We start from the raw sequence: 21,397 nt of genomic DNA on the forward strand, positions 1-21,397 counted from the left end.
GTTAGTTAGTCATAGCTTCATTTGATTGGCTCAGCGACATATTTGAACCTAAAACACAGATGAGGCAACACCCCAAAAACACAATGTAAAGAATGTGAACCGACGTTTTCATCTAATTATATAAACGGCAAGTCACTTCCGCGCCGCTGACGCCATAGCCACAGCTCTGTAATCAAGTAAACACAACGCCGACACACCACATCTCGCCAACACAGTAGCCACGGCGGACGCGACGATTTTACGGGTGGCGTAGGGCACCTCTCATTGCTCACGACACAGTTTCCACGTCGCAACATAATTAATTCTACTCACCACATTTCGGACAAAACGGAAGGGGAAACAGCTTCGTACCATTTACCGTGCGCACCACGAGGCAAAACAACACGGCGCCGCCATTGGGATGCCAGGTTGGCATGCTAGGTTGGCATGCCAGGTTTTCTAAAAACAAGCACCAGAAACAAGCAACCACCTTCATGAAAAAAAAAAAACACCGAAGGGGTCCGTCATCTTCCACGGGGGTCCCCGCGCGTCCCGACACTCCACAGGGGGTCCGCGGACCCCCTGCAACATAAAAAATATATTTCTTTCCAAATTTGTTTTTGTTTTTTTTTACTTTTGCACATTTTACTCCGATGATTTGGGTACCCCAATATACACGCGCCCACGCTGGGCCCCGTGCGCGGCTGGGGTTGAGGGGGGCGTAGCCCCCCGAGACTCTAGTTGATAATAATTTTATAAATACTGCATGTTTATGATTCCAGAAGTGTTCACCACAGACCAGAGTCTCCAACACCCAGCTGTCTGTCTATGAAGAGTGACACGTCTAAATATCATCCTCCTGACTTCAGTAATGAACCTGGACCTCCAGACTCAAAGTATGTAAATCCTTCTATACAATATACACACTATAACAATACTAGAGGTCCGGCCAGCCCGCTAGCCGTGCACGGGGCCCAGCGAGGGCGCGCTTATATTGGGGTACCAAAAGCGTCGGATTTAAATTTCCAAAAGAAAAAAAAAAAGAAAAGAAATTGTAAAAAAAAATGTTTTTTTTTTTTTCCTGGGGGTCCGCGGACCCCCTGGGAGTGTTGGGACCCCCGGGGACCCCCGTGGAACATGGCGGACCCCTTCGGCTGTTTTTTTTTTTCATGAAGGTGGTTGCTTGTTTCTGTCGCAAATGTGGCAACACAGATATTTTGTTGTGTTTTGTGCTTGTGTTCTTTTGCAACGTGGCAACGCAGATGGCTGACATCACTGACGAATCCTTGGTATCTTTACTTCCGGGTTGCATAATGATGACATCACTGTCGAGTCCTTGGTATCATGATCCTAGGCTATTGTGCAGCAACTGCGCAGCAACACAATGGGCTGTTGTTGTTTTCCACGCTCGCGCAAATGAAACTGTAAACGGAGAAGCGTGTGATTGTGAGGTTGCGCCTTAATGTATGAGCATTGTAGTGACAGCATGTTCGTGTTGTTTCGGCTAAACCCGTCGGCGTTCGGTGTCGGTGGCGCGCAGGGTAAACGGTACGAAACTGTTTCCCCTTCCGTTTTATCCGTAATGTGGTGAGTGGAATTAATGATGTTGCGACGTGGAAAATGTGTAGTGAGCAATGTGACGTTGCCTAATGCACACGTAAATTCAGCGCGGACGTTGTCGCTACTGTGTTGGCAAGACGTGGTGTGTAGTTGTTGTGTTTAGTCGAAATCAGTGCTGTGGGTATGGCTTCAGCGGCGAGGCGGAAGTCACTACTCGTTTATATAAGTAGATACACAACACTAGAACATGACAAAGTGTTCTCATGCTAAGTTACAAATCATGAAAAAAAGAAAATAAAAAGACACAGAGTCTAATAACGTTGTGTACTCCCTGTCCAATGTTTATCTATAGATTATAAGTTACTATGTGTGCAGTAGAGGGTAGCACAGGTCCGTTCAGCGGTCTGCCATCAGAATAATCAGACCAGGGACCACATCTGGGGGCCCGAAATTCAGTGTTCAGCTTCACCCAGCTGAATGCTGCCCATGAAGGAGGGGCAGTTAGTGGTTAAGTGTGTTTCTCAGGGAAACATTGACACATTGCCAGGGCCGGGAATCAAACCTGGGACCATCTGCTTCCCAGGCGTGATCATGACCGCCCCAAATTATGTACATAGGGCATGTGGTGTCTTTTGCATCCTCGGTACAGAACTATCTGATTTCCTTAAAAAAGATAGTGTGTCCTGCCGGGCCATGTCCAGTCCAGATGGGGCTTGCACCAACAAACCCCATTTGGGGGATTGACCGCAGGGTCTTTGAACAATTGAAACTCATTTACTTCTGCATCACAGTGTTTTTTGGCCAACACCACACCAAGTTTCATGGCATCAAAACTGTAATGGAGTAGAAGCAAACATTTAAAATATTGTCCACTGTTACAACACATGATTTTCACAAAATATCACTTTGTTCATGAAACAGAATAGCTAATACAATGACCATGTTAATCACCTGAAGCGTTGGTAGCTCTTAATGTGTGGGGCTTGCAGAAGTAGGCACTCAGATGCTGCTGCCAATCGTAGCCTTCAACCAGCACTGTGCAATCTCCATGTCCTACAAGCTGGGAGATGTTCACTCCCTTCACCTCAGAGCTTTTAGTCACCACCGTAGCAATGTTTGCCAAGGTGTCCACTCTGCTCTTCCTTAAGACTTGCTCGAAACGTCCAAAGCACCAGTCAGGGCCAAACTTGGTTGTGCGTAGTCCACAGCTGTTTCTCCAACTCCATAGTTGTTGTACATAATGATGCACATAGCTGATGACTGCATTTCTGCCCTTACCTTCTAACATCCCTTCATCGATTAAGTAATTCACTTGCTTCGTTTAACCTTCACAGTGGACACCGAATAGGCAACACTTGAGAGCAGTGAGAAAAAGCAATGTGCTAACCTGAAGAGGGGAAGAAGGGTAGTCTTGTTACTGTCAGCTGTCATCTCCTGGTACAACTCTCACTCGCTTTGAGCATGTGCAAGGTGGTCTATCTGCTCCTGCAGTTTGTCTGATATTTGTTCATCATTTAGATTGACATTTTGGCGCAGCTGGTAGTTGTTTTAGCATTACAGAACAAATCGGTCGTGGGTTTGGTGCTTGTTATCTGAGGGAGAATCCCCTTCCACAGCCGTTTGAAGCAGCCCAGACCAACAACACGTTGCCTTGCAAAGACAGCATTTTGTATTGAGTATGAGACTGGATTAAATGGGTTGTATACTGTACATGGGTATTACACATCCTATAAAAACAAATGCTGTAATAGTTTTTCACTGGCTGCATTTGCCCACTACCAGCAATTTTCGTTTTTTTACCGTTTCAACTGGTCACAGAAAATGTATATTCATTATGATCACTTGTCCGACAGTTTGTAAAAAACATTCCAACCACGACCGCCCCTTGCCTTGCAACAGCATGTTGAATATACCATCTTGCCAAAAATGCACGCTTTTCTTACCTTTTCAACTGGTCACAGAAAATGTATATCCTTTATGATCACTCTTCCGATCGTTTGTAAACACACCCGGTATCAGTGTGCGTCGCCCAGAGAAAAAACATTCCAACCACGACATATAGCATGTCTCGCAAAATGCAGGTAAAAAATAGTCAACTCAAGATACAGCTGTTATCATGAAAACGCTAAACAGGAAGTGGACGGAGGCGGAAATCTTCGGATTATTTCTGGATCCGTGTTAGTAGAAAGTGAAAGTGATCACTCGGGTGATAGGGAACAGCGCAATCTTTTATAAAACCAACTAAAAAACAAAGAGTCGTCATTGAATGAGTTAAGCCTACTAGCCATTGCAAGAGTACTGTTGTTTACTAACAGAAACACTCCAGTGGTTGTAGAGTACTGTTGTTGACTAACAGAAACACTCCAGTGGTTGTAGAGTACTGTTGTTGACTAACAGAAACACTCCAGTGGTTGTAGAGTACTGTTGTTGACTAACAGAAACACTCCAGTGGTTGTAGAGTACTGTTGTTTACTAACAGAAACACTCCAGTGGTTGTAGAGTACTGTTGTTGACTAACAGAAACACTCCAGTGGTTGTAGAGTACTGTTGTTGACTAACAGAAACACTCCAGTGGTTTTAGAGTACGGTTGTTTACTAACAGAAACACTCCAGCACTCCAACCACTTCTACTGATGATATGTGTTGCGCTCCATCTCAGTCATCCATCTCCCAGGGGTTTAGTGTACGTTGTGAAACAGGGATAGACTCCTCCTCTCTGGCTGATGCCGACAATAAGCCTCTCCAATCTACTACTACAGTATTTGTTACTTGTTAAAGCCATGCAGTCATTTCAATGTGGCTAAAATCTGGGGCACTAAATAGGTCAGGGCCTGCACTGACTGCATTCATTAATATTAATTATATGATTTAAGTCATTTAAGTATATTGTATACTCATAATAAATCATGAATATTAATTATATTATGTAATTTAAGTCTATTGTATAGTCATAATAAATTACTTGCATCTCTACAGAGAGAAGACTGGACTGAAGACACCCAGTCAAACCAGAAGTGGACAAAGTAAGACAGACTTAACATTTCCTGTTAAAACTGACACATTGTTTTATCAGTGTCCATGTCTAAATTGAAAATAACCATCTATCAAGTCTGAATAAAAACAAATGACCTAATTTTATTTATTTATTTAGGCTGTTTTTCTTCATGAATTGCAGATTTTCTAGAGGTTGTTTAACTAATAATATGCATACACAACGGTAAGGAAGCATAAACCTGAATGTTTAAAATGCATGAACTCTCTTCTCATAGCAGATGTCAGTCTGCAGGAGGATTTAAAGGATTATAAGATCAGTTTGAACAGTCTTGATCGTGTGACATACGTCACTGAAGTGTCCCTCAGCAGCATCTACACAGAGCTCTACATCACAGTGGGAGAGAGTGAAGGGGTTAATAACCAACATGAGGTGTGGCAGCTAGAGACAGCTTTCAAGAAGAAGACCCTCCATGACAAACCAATCAACTGCTGTGACATCTTTAAACCCCTCCTTGATAGAGAGACACCCAGCAGAAGAGTTCTGACCAAAGGCATCGCTGGCATTGGAAAAACATTCTCTGTGCGTAAGTTCACTCTGGACTGGGCAAAGGGATTGGAAAATCAAGATGTAAATCTCCTGATTCCCTTTTCATTCCGGGAGCTGAACTTGGTCAGAGATAAGCAGTACAGTCTTCTCACACTGATCCATGTTTTCCACCCAACATTAAAGAAGGTCACAGCAGAGCAGCTCGCTGTCTGGAAAGTTGGCTTCATCTTTGATGGTTTGGATGAAAGCAGGTTTTCAATGAAGTTCCACAAAAATGACATTGTTTCTGATGTCATAGTGACATCATCAGTGGACGTGCTGTTGACAAACCTCATCGAGGGGAATCTGCTCCCCTCAGCTCTCCTCTGGATAACTACCAGACCTGCGGCAGCCAATCAGATCCCTCCTGCATGTGTTGACATGGCAACAGAAGTGCAAGGGTTCACAGACCCCCAGAAGGAGGAGTTCTTCAGGAAGAGATTCAGAGATGAGAAGCTAGCCAACAGAATCATCTCACACTTGAAGACATCAAAGAGCCTCCACATCATGTGTCACATCCCAGTCTTCTGTTGTATCACTTCTACTGTTCTGGAGGACATGGTGAAGACAGACAAGACAGGACAGCTGCCCAAGCACCTGACTGGGATGTACGGCCACTTCCTGTTGATTCAGACAAAGAGGAAGATGCTGAAGTATGAAGAGCCACATGAGCTGAATCAACAGCATTCAAGCTCAGTAAAGGGTGATGGTGACAGGAGGCCGAGTGCGAAAGCAATGAGTCAAAAACCAAGGGCAAATTCTATGCAGGCGAAGATGATGACCTGGTTGAAGAACACGTCACAAAGACTACTTGGAGTGAGTGCAACAACTAGCAATCCTCCAATGTCCAACACTGACAGGGAGGTTCTTCTGAACCTGGGCAGGCTGGCGTTTGAACATCTGGAGAAAGGTAACATCATGTTCTACCAAGAAGACCTGGAAGAGTGTGGTCTTGATGTGAAAGAAGCCTCACTGTACTCAGGAGTGTGCACAGAGATCTTCAAAAGAGAGGGTGTGAAATTCCAGAGAATGGTCTACAGCTTTGTTCATCTGAGTATCCAGGAGTTTCTGGCTGCAGTCTACCTGTTCCACTGTTACACAGAGAAGAACATGAAGGTACTGGAGCCATTCCTGGGAGTTGATGTCAGTTCTTTGGATGACTTCCTGCGGAGAGCCATGGAAAAAGCCCTAAAAAGTGTAAATGGCCACCTGGACCTCTTTGTCCGCTTCCTTCATGGCCTCTCACGAGAGACCAATCAGAGGCTGTTAGGAGGCCTGCTGGGTCAGAAAAAGAAAAGTCCAAAGAGCATCCAGAGAGCCATCGACAACCTGAAAGAGATGACCACTAAAGATTATTCTCCTGAGAGAATTGTCAACATCTTCCACTGTTTGATGGAGATCAACGACCACTCAATACATCAGGAGATACAACAGTACCTAAAGTCAGGGGACAGATCAGAGACAGGACTGTCTGAGTCCCAGTGTTCAGCTCTGGCCTTCATGCTGCAGATGTCAGAGGTTCTGGATGAGTTGAACCTGAACACATACAACACATCAAAGGGGGGGCGATGGAGACTGGTCCCTGCTGTGAGGAACAGCAGAAAGGCTCGGTTAGTAGTCATATAGAAAACTTACTAGAACAAATTCAATCTACCTTCACACCTATAACACTATAACTCATTGGTTAATATAAAAGCTCACATAATAACTAGGTCGCAGATCTGTCCAGGTCACAAATAATGTATTGTGTGTAGCTATATGAGCGAATAAAGGCCAGTCCCCAGTGAAGCAGGATAAACACAAGACTGAGGCTTAAAAATGCTGCTAGATGGTCCACTGGACATTTTTTCTATTTATTTTTAAATGACTGACAATGTTACCCTGCACTATGCAGAACTAAACGCACACAATCACAGTGTCATTACAGTATCCTGTCCTATGCAGTGGTAAAGTGCCTGTCCACCACCACAAAGGTTGTGGGTTCGAATCCACCGTGTTACACGTTGAACGTCTATACAAACACAATTGACCCGTACTGGTGTTACTCCAGAGTTATTAACTGAGCAGAGTGACCGTGTGCCTCATTGTAAATCCTCATGGCTACAGGCACGAAGGACAGATCAAGTGCACAAAGGACATGTCAAGTCTCATAAAGATCCAGCGGGAAAAGATTAATCTGTTGTTCCCCTCCTGCTTAGTAGCCCCCCCTAGTGGAGCTAAAAGTAAAACAAATAATAGATTATTATTGTATTTTATACTGTAATAAAAAATAAATAATTAAATAATTTAAAACAAAGCTACAAAGTGTAACTTGGTCAAAGGGTAGCGCTAGATAAAAGGCTGTGGGGTTCACTCAGTCAGTATAGGGACCATTCTTCATGGAGCTTGAAGGTTCAAAGCTAATTCCATGTCAAAGTGTCCCTGAGCAAGAAACTTAACCCCTGACTGCTCCTGGGAGCCATATTATTGTTAATGTTAATTACAGTTTACAGTTTAGGCATTTAGCAGACGCTCTTAATCCAGAGTAAGCATTTTCCCTAATACTTGGGATGGAATACATGCAGAGGACACATGTCCTGTACGTGGAATGTGCAGTGACAAATACCCCATAAACAACTAAAGCTGATTAAATTATTATTGTTATTACTATTATTACCCTTATTATTATTATTATTATTATGAATGATAATAATATTGATAATAATATTGTTAAGCCAATATTTGCTAAATATAAGGCCAAGTTGCTCAAACTAGCGGCACTAACGCTACTCGCAGATAGGACTTCTCTTAGTTGACTTCCTTGATAGTGAATTGGATTTAAAATATTTGGATCTGTATTTACAGACTTGTTGGCTGTGACCTCAGAGAGACACACTTTGAAGTTGTGGCTTCAGCTCTCAGCTCTAATCCTTCACATTTAAAAGAACTGGACCTGAGTGACAACAACCTGGGGCTGAAAGATTCACTGGAGCTGGACAATTCAGGGCTGGAAGATTCACTGGAGCTGCTGTGTGCTGGATTAAAGAGTCCACATTGTTGTCTGGAGATTCTCAGGTCAGATTAATTTAACAGAATGTAAATATTATATGAATACAGCGGTGAGACCTTATTTGAAGAGTGTGAATAAGGTTGATAGCAGGGTTACCCACACTGACTAGAATAATGATAAAGTACACTGGTAGTTCAACTCGACATAGAAGTGTGTGTTGTTCAGGAGGCTTTTGATGAGGGGGCACGGTGGTGCAGTTGGTAGCGCTGTCGCCTCACAGCAGGGATGCTGTGGGCGCTGGGGTGCGTGTTCTCTCCTCCGCGTCATCAGTGCCCATACCCTAGGTGGGGTTGGCAAAAGGGCCTCTCTGTGTGGAGTTTGCATGTTCTCCCCGTGTTCCCTAGGGTTGGTAAAACATGCAGTAATCCTGGTCACTATACTGCCTCCCCCTGGCCAGCCGGGGCGCCTGATGGAAGGGAACTGGTTGGAATAACGTGTTCCTTCCACGCGCTACGTCCAACCAGGGAAACTCTCCCCTGTCAGGTGATAAGAAGGTCAGTTGGCTCTCATGCATTGAAGGAGGCATGAGCTCGGCCCTGGCCTCCCTAGGTTGGCAGAGGGAAGGTAGTGCCCAGGATTACATAGACAATTGGCACTGGGTGTAAAAAACTGGGGTTACAAAATCGTGGGATAAAAAAAAAAGAAAGAAAAAAAAGAAAGAGGCTTTTGATGACTTGGCACAGATCAAGGTCACCAGACACGTCCAATAGTTTCTTGACCATTATACAGTGAACAGTAGGCTACCGTAGGCATTGGAGAGATCTATGAAAGATGTTTTGTTATTAGTTTGTGCTCAAATCCATAGTTTTTGGTCAGCTTGGAGTCTAAGTGACCTGATGCATTGGAGTAGCCTCTCATAGAGCTGGTAGGTGATGCAGAGAAGGGAGATGGGACAGTAGCTCATTGGGGATGATAGGTCTTTTCCATATTTTTGGGACAACCTTGGCTCTGTTTCATACATAAATTCAATATTTCTAGGAGTCAGGTCTTTTTGTTTTCTTTTAGAGTTTTGTCAAAGGCCTTTGCAACCCAGAGGAGCAAAGGGCTTAAAGTGTAGGTAGGGCTTAAAAGTAGGGTTGTGTACTTATCTTGTCATGATGTAACTAGTCCAATAGCCGACATATATCGCTCCATCTTTGCTCAGTTGATTAGAAACAGCTCTCAAAGTCACTCTTTTAGCATATAAATGAATGCAAACTAAGCTGATTCTGACAGTAGCCTGTATATAACATCACAAAACCCTGTACGAAGAGTATTTTATAGATTGTTGATTGTTGATGTTACTATTTGAAGATCCGCATCCGCAGATCCAGTCTAATTCATTCTTTCCTTCCAGTGAAAATGGCTTAATCAACAGGAAGTCTACCTTTTTCTTTAAGATCAAGTAAAGATTATTTAGTTTATGTTACTCCTTCTTTAGGGTTCAGCTCTTGTATCTCTACTCCTAACCCTAACAGTCAGACTGGTAACTTTCTCTTTCCATGTAATAATATCTGATGTTTGATTCTTCATTTAGACTGACTAACTGCTGGTTGCCAGAGAGATGCTGTGAAATTCTGGTCTCAGCTCTACGTTCTAATCCATCCCTCCATCTCAAAGAACTAGACCTGCGTTTCAACGTCCTAAATGATTCCGCCCTGCAGCTGTTCTCTGGACTGAAGACTCTCCAGTGAGTGGAATGAACTATGTCCATGTTTTTTAGTTCATTGTTTCTATTAGAATGTTTCAATAGTTGGAAGGCAGGCTGGGGGGGAATATGAGTAAAATGAATGTGCAATACATCACCTACATGCAAATTAATCATACTATTATTGTTATTATTCCGATGTGATGCGAGAGTGCAGTCTAGCCAACACCAACTTAGGACTCCTGAATCGCTGCCCTCCACACTCTCTCATCTAGCTTCAGGGTCTTTAGCTCTACAGTGTTGTTAGCTAAGCTGTCGCGCCGCAGTGCATCTACGTGGGTGGTGCGCTTCTTGCCTTTCCTGGCTTTGCCCTAGGTTGGCTCCCACAGTGTCAGTTTGCTTGCCACTAGTTCCGGGTGCCTGACGCAGCGCCCTGCCAGTCTCATCCTTCATCCTCTCTCTGACTTTGTCTGTGACCCATGCCCGGATGTAAGCAAACGATGTCTCGGTGGAAAGACGAGTCTCTCTGCTTTCCACCAGAAAAAAAAAACATTGTAACCGCGATTGTCCATTCTGTAGTTATAGGCACTTGAATATACTGTAGCTCGTTTTCACCAAAAACGCAATCTGGGAAAACAAATCCGAGATCGATTTTTTTTTTATAAATCTGATTGTAGCGGACAGGGTGAAAATGTTTAAGATGACGTCATGTCCGGGTGTATATTTCTCTCGAAGTCAAGGCATCATTCATAGGTTGGCGAAGAGCGCCCTCTAGCGTAATTCCTAAAAAACACCAAAAGCGTTGGATGACGTAATATTGCATCCATGGCATTCAATGTGTTAACTGTCAGTACTTTTGTTTTCTTATCATTTAGCTTGAGGCCGGTCTTCCTGCACTCCATTTCGACTCCCAGTAGTAGTTCCCTTCCTTTCTCTGCTGTATCTGAGACTAAGGCAATGTCATCTGCGTAGTCGAGGTCAGTAATCATGATGGGGTGTACTCGCCTTGACTTTCTCGGGACCAGAGTGAACCTCAGTGCCTCCTCTCTGCCATTGATTGCGAGTCTCAGGGCATGGTTCATCGCTATAATGAACATGAAGGGGGACAGAGCGTCACCCTGTAGGATGCCCGCTAGGATCTCAAAGCCTTTTGGAGTCACTGTTGTGGGTTTGAACCTTGGCTCAAGTCTGGCTGGAGCTTGTCTCCATCATCTGAACCATCTTCTCAGGAATTCCATAGGCCCAGAGAAGGTTCATGAGTTTCCCCCGGTGGATGGTGTCAAAAGCCTTTCGGAAGTCAATGAAGGTGATCACCGCTGACAGGTTCTGCTTCTTTACTCCTTCCAGTTCCCTCCTCAGCGCCAGTATCTGCCCACCTGACACCTGTTGTTTGCTCCGGGCGGAAGCCGTTCTGTGAGTTTCTCAGTAGAGGGTTTAAGATGGGTCTTGGCGACTTGTGAGCTCAGGCTGATGCCCCGGTAGTTGTTCTTCTTGGTGAGATCGCCTGACTTTGATACTGGAACGATGATCATTGTGCGCGCAAAAGCTTTGGCAGTTAGCCAGACGTGTGTGCTTGATTGATAAAATCCAACACCACCTCGTCTATGGGCAAATACTTCAGAACCTCTGGTGTCACTCCATCCTCCCCGCAGCTCTTGTCGCACTTGATGGTAGCCATGGCCCTCTGGTACTCATCCATGGTGAATGGTCCATCTGGTACGGGAAGGTCATTGAAGACAGGAGCTATCGGATCATCCTCTTCCTCGGTTGAAGGGGGATTTCCTAGGAGTGTTTTGAAGCGCTAGTACCATGTTCAACTCGTTCCTCTTCGTTTCTCCCCGTATCGTGGAAGTCTGAACTTCCAGCTCTTGCCATGCTTCTGGTTAGCATGCGCCTCTTCAATGTCCCTGATCTTTTGGGTCAGCTCCTGTTGTTCCATTGTTGCATACACTTCGTATACAGTAGCTCCTCCTTCCTCCACTTATATTCCTCCCTCAGACCCTCTCCGTTTCGGTCAGCTACTGACAGTGGCAGTGTTTATCATCCTTTTGTGTGCCAAGGCACACCTGGCTTAGCCAAAAGATCCCAGGGCACACCTCTATCTATCTATCTATCTATCTATCTATATGTGTATATATATATATGTGTGTATATATATATATATATATATATATATATATATATATATATATATATATATATATATATATATATGTATATATATGTGTATATATATATACACACACACACACACACACACACACACACACACACACACACACACACACACACACACACACACACACACACACACACACACACACACACACAGAGATTATTGGGCAGGTATAAAGAAACCTTGACCATTACAAATATATAAATCTTTGGCCTACAAATATATACTGTCTGAATGAAAGCCATACCATTTTGGCACACTGAATATAGCAACATTGTATGCCTTTCATTGTTTTCAGGGCAAAAAACAAACCATGTCACTCTGCCTTTCATGAATATTCAAGGCAAAAAAGTACCATATGTCACTGCTATGCGCTAACTGCTAGCATCAAACTCCGCTGGAATTGATAGTTTTAAACTCTAAAATGGATCTAAAATGTTGTGCTTACTTCGACAATAAGTGTTGTCCCTATCTACTTCAATGGACTACTTTATAAGAATCCAGCTGTTTGCTGGATTCTTTTTTTTTTAACGAGGCACAACGAGCGTGCGCGCACAACGAGCGTGCACACACACACACACACACACACACACACACACACACACACACACACACACACACACACACACACACACACACACACACACACACACACACAGTCACACACACAGGCTGCAGGCTGCAGGCAGCCCTGGCAGTGGCTGCACAGGACAACATATTTGCATTCCTATGGGTGATGGTCGCTACACTGAAAGGACTCGGCCGTGGCTGGGTGTGAAACGGATGATGGCCGTATCGATTGACGGACAATCGCGCTATTGTTCTCGAGGGGCTGGTTTCACACTTTCTTCAAAGCCCGCGGTACACCTCGCAAGTACCCGCGGCACACTAAGTGTGCCTTCTACCAGGGTTGATAAACACACGCAAGTTCCCAAAGCAAGGAGACAGATGCCTTAGAATCTAAGGCATCTGTCTCCTTGCTTTGGGAACTTGCGTGAGGTATGTCTCAGCTGCTAGTTGGTTTGCTTCAGCGAAGCTTTGGTAGCGGGGTGTTATGCTCATCTCCTCTTCCTCCTGCAGTGCTTGGAACCTGTTCTTGATTTCCACTGTGTAGCGTTCCTGTAGCTGAGGGTCCATCCGTTGACTCCATTTGTATTTCAACTTCCTACTTCCCTCCTTCCTCTGCGTCCTCAGGCTCAGCCTCACTGTTGCAGTGACGATCCTGTGGTCTGAGCAGAGTGTGCTGAAGGACCCGTATGCCTCGCTATTAATGACATTTATTATTATTATTATTATTATTATTTTATCAAAACAATACTTCACCTCTGAGCTCTGATTTATGAGTCAATTTCAACAAAATGTGTATTTCGATTCACCCCCAGCATTCCTTTCATGTTCCTTCATCAGTCAGTAAACAGTTTTGTCCCTTTTGTTTTACAACATGAAAAGCGATCAAATGTAACACATTAATATGTTTAGTTATCACTAATGTTCATGAAACTACATTACAAGCAGTGTTGGGTAATGTTACTTGTTTAAAGTAACTCGTTACGTTACAGGATTACTGCCATTCAAAAAAAGTAAAAGTATTCTGTTACGTTTAAAGATTACCTTCTGAGTTAAGGGACTTGTTAGATTACTTTTGCGTTACTGAAGATGAAAACCCATTTGCAAGGAATGATATTTCCTATGTAATATCCCCTCATTACGAGTAAAATGGTAAACATAAAATCAAGAGAGCAGCCTATCAGAGTGGCCACAGTGTGGAGCTGTGCTGGGCTTCACCAAGCATACTGACATATTTGCATTGACGTTCTTCCTTCTCTTTACATCAACAAATCCCGAAATTATTTGAATACTTCCACGACCGTACTAAAGGATAACCTCTCTGTCTTCTCTCAATCTCTGTCAACAGGTGCGACAAATTAATGTAAGACAAAACCAAACCAGTCAGTCAGTCAGTTGCGTGACACTGTCACACCAAAAGTGGTGACCTATTGAATAGAATGATTCAATATATTACTTAACTACTATAAGTATATATAGCCTATATATATATATATATATATATATATATATATATATTACTGTACTTAACTACTGAAAAACATTGATGAAAAACATTGATGTTGTACTTCTTACAGAGTGAAACATGGAGGACATGAACACTGGAATAATCCTCAACTCCTTACAAGATGTGAGTCTGTCTGTCTGTCTGTCTGTCTGTCTGTCTGTCTGTCTGTCTGTCTGACATGTTATACTCCTCCCTCCCTGGATGTTGTCCTGAAAACTCTTCAGTAGCTTCCAGTGAATTCAAGTGGTTTCTCTGCTCTTGGCCTGGTCCTTAACGCCAGCAGGACTAAGGTTATGTGGTTTGACAGAAACAATATCAGTCAATCTCTCTCTCTCTCTCTCTCTCTCTCTCTCTCTCTCTCTCTCTGACTTCCAGTTCCATCATAAATGGAGCAGTACTGTATGAGTAGTTTTACTCTTAGAGAGACAGACCTGGTTCTATTAGCCTGTTGTACATGTTGCACTTTGAACCCTGGAGAGAGTCCTGGAAGCTCACAACATGTCACCCTCCTACGCCTTGTAGATCGGCTATATTTCAAAAACAAGCTCACAACGTGTCTCATCATCACACAGCGTAATGAATGACATAGATGTCATGGTGAACGGTGAGTTGGCATTGGCTGGATGTTTGTGGGATGCGGGTTTATGAGGGCAGGCCATATTATGGCATGCTATGTAGGTGATTGATGTGGTTGGCATTGGTAGTTATAGCATAGTTTGGGAATATATTAAATGTGAGCAAATGTGTGGAATGCGTGGAAGCAAATGATGCTAGCAAGTGAAAAGAAAGAAGAGTTCATATAGATGAGATTGTAGTAATGTTTATAATTTATATAAACTAGCTTTGCGGCCCTGACATCTAGGCCCGATCCGAGGTTGGTCCAGACAGAGTCCAAAACTCATCATCGTCCCAAAACATTTCGACTGTCATCCCTTCTAAATAGTCAATTTCCTCCTCGTTCTGTAATAGTGTTCCTACAATATTGACATCTTCTCTTTCTACCTGGCTGTCATTTGCGTGGCTCAAAGTCAACACATCATTACCATCATACCACCAATACCACCAATTTAGGAATTCCACAGGCAGAGTTCTTGTGGTTCTCCTCCTTAATTGAGTCAGCTGAATAGTACACTCTGTCTTCTCCAGGGAACTCAGCTATGCACCTGTTGTTGATTTCCAGGATATCGTTGTTCAGCGGAGTGTATACAGTGCCGTTGAGAAGATTGTGTCTGTCAATACATTAATTCTGCAGGTCAGGGAAGGTGTATGAAATTAGTGTATTCAAGTCTTTAACCAAGTGGTGTGGCGGAATGTGGATTTGAACTTCAGTGTGTCCATGCGCGAGTCTGTCTTCCCCTAATTCAAGGAGATAGTTAGAGAAGTCCTTCTCAGCTGTATCTATCCTCATGTTGATGTTAAATCTGTGCTTCTGTATGGCAAGATATAGTGGTGACATCTGGATGCAAGCTCTAACTATCTGGGCCCTATTTGCTCTCTTGATAACAGGGAGAGTCTGTCCAGGGTCTCCACCCAGTAGAATAGCTTTGCCACCGCAAGGCTATTCTGACTGCATCAGGTCTCTGAGTGTTCTTTCCACACACTCAACATTAAGCGGTTAACGCAGAGGATTTCGTCCCAGATGATTAAGTTGCTCTGTTTGTTTAGTTTAGCCAGAGAGGACTCGGCTTTGATATCACAGACAAAGTCTTCAAAGATGGGTACTGGGATCTTAAATCTTGAATGTGCTGTCCTACCACCCTCAAGGTTTTGAGCAGCCAAGCCTGTGCTGTCGACACATAGCACAATGCCATTCTTTGCTCTAATCGTAAAAATGGCGTTGCGAGGCGTTGTGAGCTCCGTTGTGGTCCCGACCCACAGGTTGAGAAACACTGATCTTACTTTCCACCACTGGGGCGCTGTTGTGTGGTGTTGTTGTCACGTCCTGCAGGGCTCTAGTAGGTATAGCGATTAGCCACTGTGCTACTGAATGTAGCGGCCCGTTTTCCCATCTCGTTTAGAGATATGTACAATCTACTATTCACAAGGAATTGTTGAAACTGAACATGGCAAATGTTTGGCATTCACTAATGGAACAGCGGGATTCAACAAAGGAAATAAAGGAAGCTGCACAAGCTTGAACAGTGTAATGCATGGGATTCGATCCGATGCGCGGAGATGTAACCACTGTTAGTGTTGTCAGTTGTCACGGACACTAACCAGTGGACTACTGGTCCGATCCAACTATTAGCACATGCTGTAGCGAACATGCAACAGCCTCTTTCTCTGTCTTTCTATAAAAGGATAAAAATGATAAAAAACAAACCAACAAGAAGTCAAGAACACACACATCACACTAAAACGTATGTGTAGTGGTAGTTTTATTAAAGGTAACTACAGATATCAGCTGTTAACACAATCACTGCAGGTATTAATTAATTCATCCAAAACTACCAGCGCTTTTTACCTTATTTTGACGATCCACGTAGAGCCAGCTTATTATTTTTATATGGCTTATTTTCCTAAAAAGAAATGAAGAAATCCGATCTAGATGTGTTTTAGGAGTGGACGGAAGTGAATCTTTTTGGGATGACGTCATATCCGTCCATTCCTTCTCTCGCAGTCAAGGGATCATTCGTAAGTTGTGGAAGAGTTGTGGTATCGTAATAAAAATATAATAATAATAACTAGAGGGTCGGGGCGCTGCGCGCCCCTCCCCCCTATCTGCTGCGTGGTGCTTTGTGTTTGTTGGTCTCTATAATATATAAAGCCATAATAGGAGATGTTCCCAATGGAGCTATGCCCAAATATGGAGTGTGTTGTCTGACCTCACTTGGGTCTCGTTGGGCGGTGGTCGGCGATGACGCTAAGGAACAACATGGCCGACTGTAATGTTGTGAGTTTGTGTTGGCCGCAATTAATTATGCTGCGAGGGGGCAGATGTGTGCTGAGCAATATGAAGTGGCCTACAGACTGCGCGTAGTAATTCTGCACGTTGTGGCGTGTCTTGTTAGTGACATTGATATGTTGTTTTTGTGTTTAGTCCCACAGTGGCAGTTTTTTTTGGGGGGTTTTGGGTTTAGAAATGTATTATAGGAAACTTTATTTAAAAGAAAAATAGCAGATCTACAAGCTTGCAATGCCTCACATCGCGTGGTGTTATGAGCTTGTAGATCACATTATACATAAGCTTTATTTTAAAGCAAAATAGCAGATCCACAAGCTCTCAACGCCTCACATTGTGAAGCGTTGTGAGCTTGTGGATAATCTTGTAGATCGGCTTTATTTAAGAGAAAAGTAGATCTAAAAGCTCATAATGCCTCACATGTGTCTCTAATTGGTGTGTGTGTGTGTGTGTGTGTGTGTGTGTGTGTGTGTGTGTGTGTGTGTGTGTGTGTGTGTGTGTGTGTGTGTGTGTGTGTGTGTGTGTGTGTGTGTGTGTCACTCAGTGAATGATGTTTTTAATGTTGTTTGTGTTCTTTTATCATCAGATTTGTATCGTCTCACACTGGACACAAACACAGCACACAGCTCCCTCTCTCTGTCTGAGAACAACAGGAAGGTGACACGGAGGGGATGGGGTCAGGAGCCTCCTGACCATCCTGACAGGTTTGATGTCTATGATCAGGTTCTGTGTACAGAGGGTCTGACTGGACTCTGTTACTGGAAGGTAGAGTGGAATGGAATGGTTTATATAGCAGTGACTTACGGAGGAATCAGTAGGAAAGGAAGTGGTGATGACTGTCTGCTTGGATACAATGATAAGTCCTGGAGTCTGTTCTGTGATGATAACAGATACAGAGTCATACACAATAGTAAGGAGACTCTCCTCCCTGTCCGTCCCTCTGGCTCCAACAGAGTAGCAGTGTATCTGGACTGTCCTTTAGGGACTCTGTCCTTTTATGATGTCTCCTCAGACTCACTGACTCACCTGTACACCTTCCAGAACACATTCACTGAACCGCTCTATGCTGGGTTCAGGGTTTGGTCTGACACCTCAGTGTGTCTGTGTGAGCAGAGAGAGTCTCTATGTAAGGAGGAGGACATGTCTCCATGGTTACTCAACATGTTTGAGTGAGTCCAGGTTGTCATGGTTACCACTGTTGCCTATGATGGTTCCGTTGACACCATGCTAAGTCTGACATCATAGAACTCCATATTTGGACATGACTGACTCATGGTGACATCATCATAAATAAAACAAGCAGACAGGTATATAACCCATCAAAACCGGGAAAGCACCCGTTTCATTTAGATGTGTCTGTCTGTATGTATGTTTCAACATTAGGTTTTTCCAGAAAACTCGAGCAGATCTACAAGCATCTAGCAGACAAAAGCATCTAGCAGACACACAAAAGCATCTAGCATATTTACAAGCATCTAGCAGACACACAAAACCATCTAGCAGATCTACAAGCATCTAGCAGACACACAAAAGCATCTAGCAGGCACACAAAAGCATCTAGCAGGCACACAAAAGCATCTAGCAGATCTACAAGCATCTAGCAGACACACAAAAGCATCTAGCAGATATACAAGCACCTAGCAGACACACAGCTAAATGTGTTAATATAGCATCAATATCAGTTTAAGCACTTTAACCTCTATATATACACACATCAGCTATTTGAACATAGCTGATCTACAAGTTCACAACGCGCAGCAATGCGACGCGTTGTGGTTGCTTACAGATCTTGTATATCTCCTATTGTCAAAAAAAATCTTGCAAGAAATGTGAAAAAACATGGAATATTTTTTAAATAAATCTCAAAGTCTTGTATAGGAGTCCCTGGTCAAAAATATGTTCAGATGGGGGTCATGTGTAAATATCACAGTATCATACTTGTGTCTCTAAACACATCTACTCTATTATTTGACATGTGATTGTTTTATGTTTGATATTTCACACAATAGACAGGAGGAACAGTGTATATTTGATCATGTAATTATCACAGTATCGTTGTTGTTTCTTGTATAAACCTTTATACTGAACCACTTAAAGCCTGTTGACTTTACTGCCTGGGGTCATTGTGAGTTTGTAGATCTGCTATTTTCAGCTCATTGTGATCTATTATGACAACAGCAGAACAGTGACTCTAGGGTTGATATGTTTAACTCTTTCCTCTCCTACTGCTGTGAGCATGTTGTTGGTTGACTTGACTTCATGTCATTTACTCTCATGTTGAACTTTGTAAATCACTCTGGATTCAAACATCTATTAAATGTCTGCATTCATTCATTAATTAATGATATTCAAATCATTCATTGTTCATCTATTGATTCATTATTAGATCATTATTTCCTCAGTCATTCTGTTATTTTTATTTGCATTCATTCACATGTTATTGTATGATCATCTGTACACGTTTAATTGTTTAATAAATGGATTCTTAAAAGTGTAGTAGTGTTCCTTTGTATAAATATTCATAGTGTTGTCATGACAATGTAACCCAGGTTTCAAAAGGTTTGTGTCACTGCTGTCTGTAACACACACACCAGTGCCTGCAATTGCCAATCACTGCAATCACAGCCACACCCTATAAAGCAGAGTCAGTCTGCAGTAGCAGAGTGAGGTGCACACCACTCTGAGGCTGCTGCAGGTCTGTACTATATTCAAACAATACTCACATTTCCAAACTCTTTTACATTTGATCAATTGACTGAAAACACTTATTGTGGCTTTTAGACATCCACCTAAACTGACTGCTGGCACAACCTGCTGGCTGTGACTGCATGAATCTGATTGAATTGGTGATTGATGAGGTTAAAATGTTTGTTTTGTTATTTGAAATGTTTGTTCTAATTTGTTTTTGGTTGGAATGTAATTATTTTGAAAGTTACGCAATGCTTGTAGACGAGCTGTTTTTTTGTTCATCTGTGATCTTGTAGATCTGCTGTTTTTGTTTATTTGGAATTAATTTGGCTTTTTCTATGAATCCAGGCCAGGTTACTTTTCTTGATAAGAAAAAGGATCATGATGGTGAGCAAACTAACCCGAACCCAACTTAAATGAAGGTTGCCCTACCAGGAGGGTAGGCCAAAGAGCAGCAGCCACATATTAATTTCCCCTCAAGTAACGTTACACACTACACTGCCCTCACACTGCCACTTCCCTCTGACTATTGACAATACCTACCTGCTTAAGAACTCTGTTGGACTTGGATACTCTGATACCTTGCTGAAAGTCATATTGAACTGTTGTATGTTTTTTTTTTTTTTTGATCAATACACAGTTTATTTTGCTTCAATCATGTCTCCTGCCTATTTCATTTAATGTTGCCATCAATATAATGTATTCCTCCACTTTTCACCTACCTCTGTCTGCAGTTAACTGGTCCTATATATATTATGCTTTGCCCACTCTAAGCATATGCTACAACATGGCCACAGCTCATTGGCCATGGTTGTCATTTCATGATTACAAATAATGTAATCAAATAATATTTGATTAATAATATAATACTATTTGATTACAAATATAATGTAATCCAATACTATCTGATTACAAATATAATGTCATCAATACTATTTGATTACAAACATAATGTCATCAATACTATTTGATTACAAATATAATGTAATCCAATACTATTTGATTACAAATATAATATCATCACTGTTGCGGCTGATAACAACCCTCAATAGAATAATCAGCCGGCAGGCTAAGCTTGGGAGATATAACTGTCTGACGTGCATATAAAGACTCATGTCCAAACGAATGCTCAAGTTTAAAATGTTTACTCCGGTCAAGTTCAGAAGTATTACAATTTACACTTTCCAATAAATAAATATGTAATATTTGCAAAGATATTGAATAAGTTATACAGTGAGCAATAATACAAATGCGGTCAACAAAGTGTAACTCTCGCAGCTCACCCTACCTCCAGCCATAAAGGTGAGCAGGTGAATGCCAATTTGTATAGTCGCTGAGGCCCACCCACAGAGACACACCGATCAACAATGTGCCAATGTGGTGCCTTTGTCAATCACATCAATAATCCAATCCAGTGCACAAATACAATCCTCATTTGGCTCCTACATTAAGCCTATTTGATTACAAATATAATGTCATCCAATACTATTTGATTCAATACAAATATAATGTCATCAATACTATTTGATTACAATCACCTGTTTAAAGTTATTTGTTTTTAAGATTGTGGAAATCTTGAAATTCTTTTAATTTCTTCTTTATTTTCCCTTATGACATGACAAAAATAGGTTTGATACGTAGACAGACAGACAGACAGACAGACAGACAGACAGACAGACAGACATTATATTATGCAATGAAAACAGTCAACTGAGTTTGAAAAAACTGCCCTTAAAACCAACATTAACAGAGAGAATATTCT

At 42.4% G+C, this 21,397-nt stretch overlaps 1 protein-coding gene across 9 annotated transcripts in view; it reads left to right on the plus strand.

Annotated features, from left to right (window-relative positions):
• Nucleotides 1-20,331, plus strand: part of LOC311053968 (protein NLRC3-like) — a 33,815-nt gene extending 13,484 nt beyond the window's left edge. For 4 of the 9 annotated variants that reach the window (XM_084069792.1, XM_084069796.1, XM_084069797.1 and 1 more), the window contains 7 exons: nucleotides 762-875; nucleotides 4,516-4,562; nucleotides 4,809-6,729; nucleotides 7,964-8,173; nucleotides 9,685-9,837; nucleotides 14,116-14,168; nucleotides 17,534-20,330. In XM_084069792.1, the coding sequence (XP_083925918.1) occupies nucleotides 762-875; nucleotides 4,516-4,562; nucleotides 4,809-6,729; nucleotides 7,964-8,173; nucleotides 9,685-9,837; nucleotides 14,116-14,168; nucleotides 17,534-18,120 (3,085 nt within the window). In that variant the 3' untranslated portion in view covers nucleotides 18,121-20,330. Of the gene's footprint in view, nucleotides 1-761; nucleotides 876-4,515; nucleotides 4,563-4,808; nucleotides 6,730-7,963; nucleotides 8,174-9,684; nucleotides 9,838-14,115; nucleotides 14,169-17,533 lie in introns of all 9 variants that reach the window. The other 5 variants (XM_084069794.1, XM_084069795.1, XM_084069799.1 and 2 more) reach the window with 3 other exon arrangements.
• The last annotated feature ends 1,066 nt before the right edge of the window (nucleotides 20,332-21,397 follow it).

This window comes from Gymnoscopelus microlampas (assembly GCF_963454915.1).
Source record: "Gymnoscopelus microlampas genome assembly, chromosome: 10".
NCBI classification, from domain to species: domain Eukaryota; kingdom Metazoa; phylum Chordata; class Actinopteri; order Myctophiformes; family Myctophidae; genus Gymnoscopelus; species Gymnoscopelus microlampas.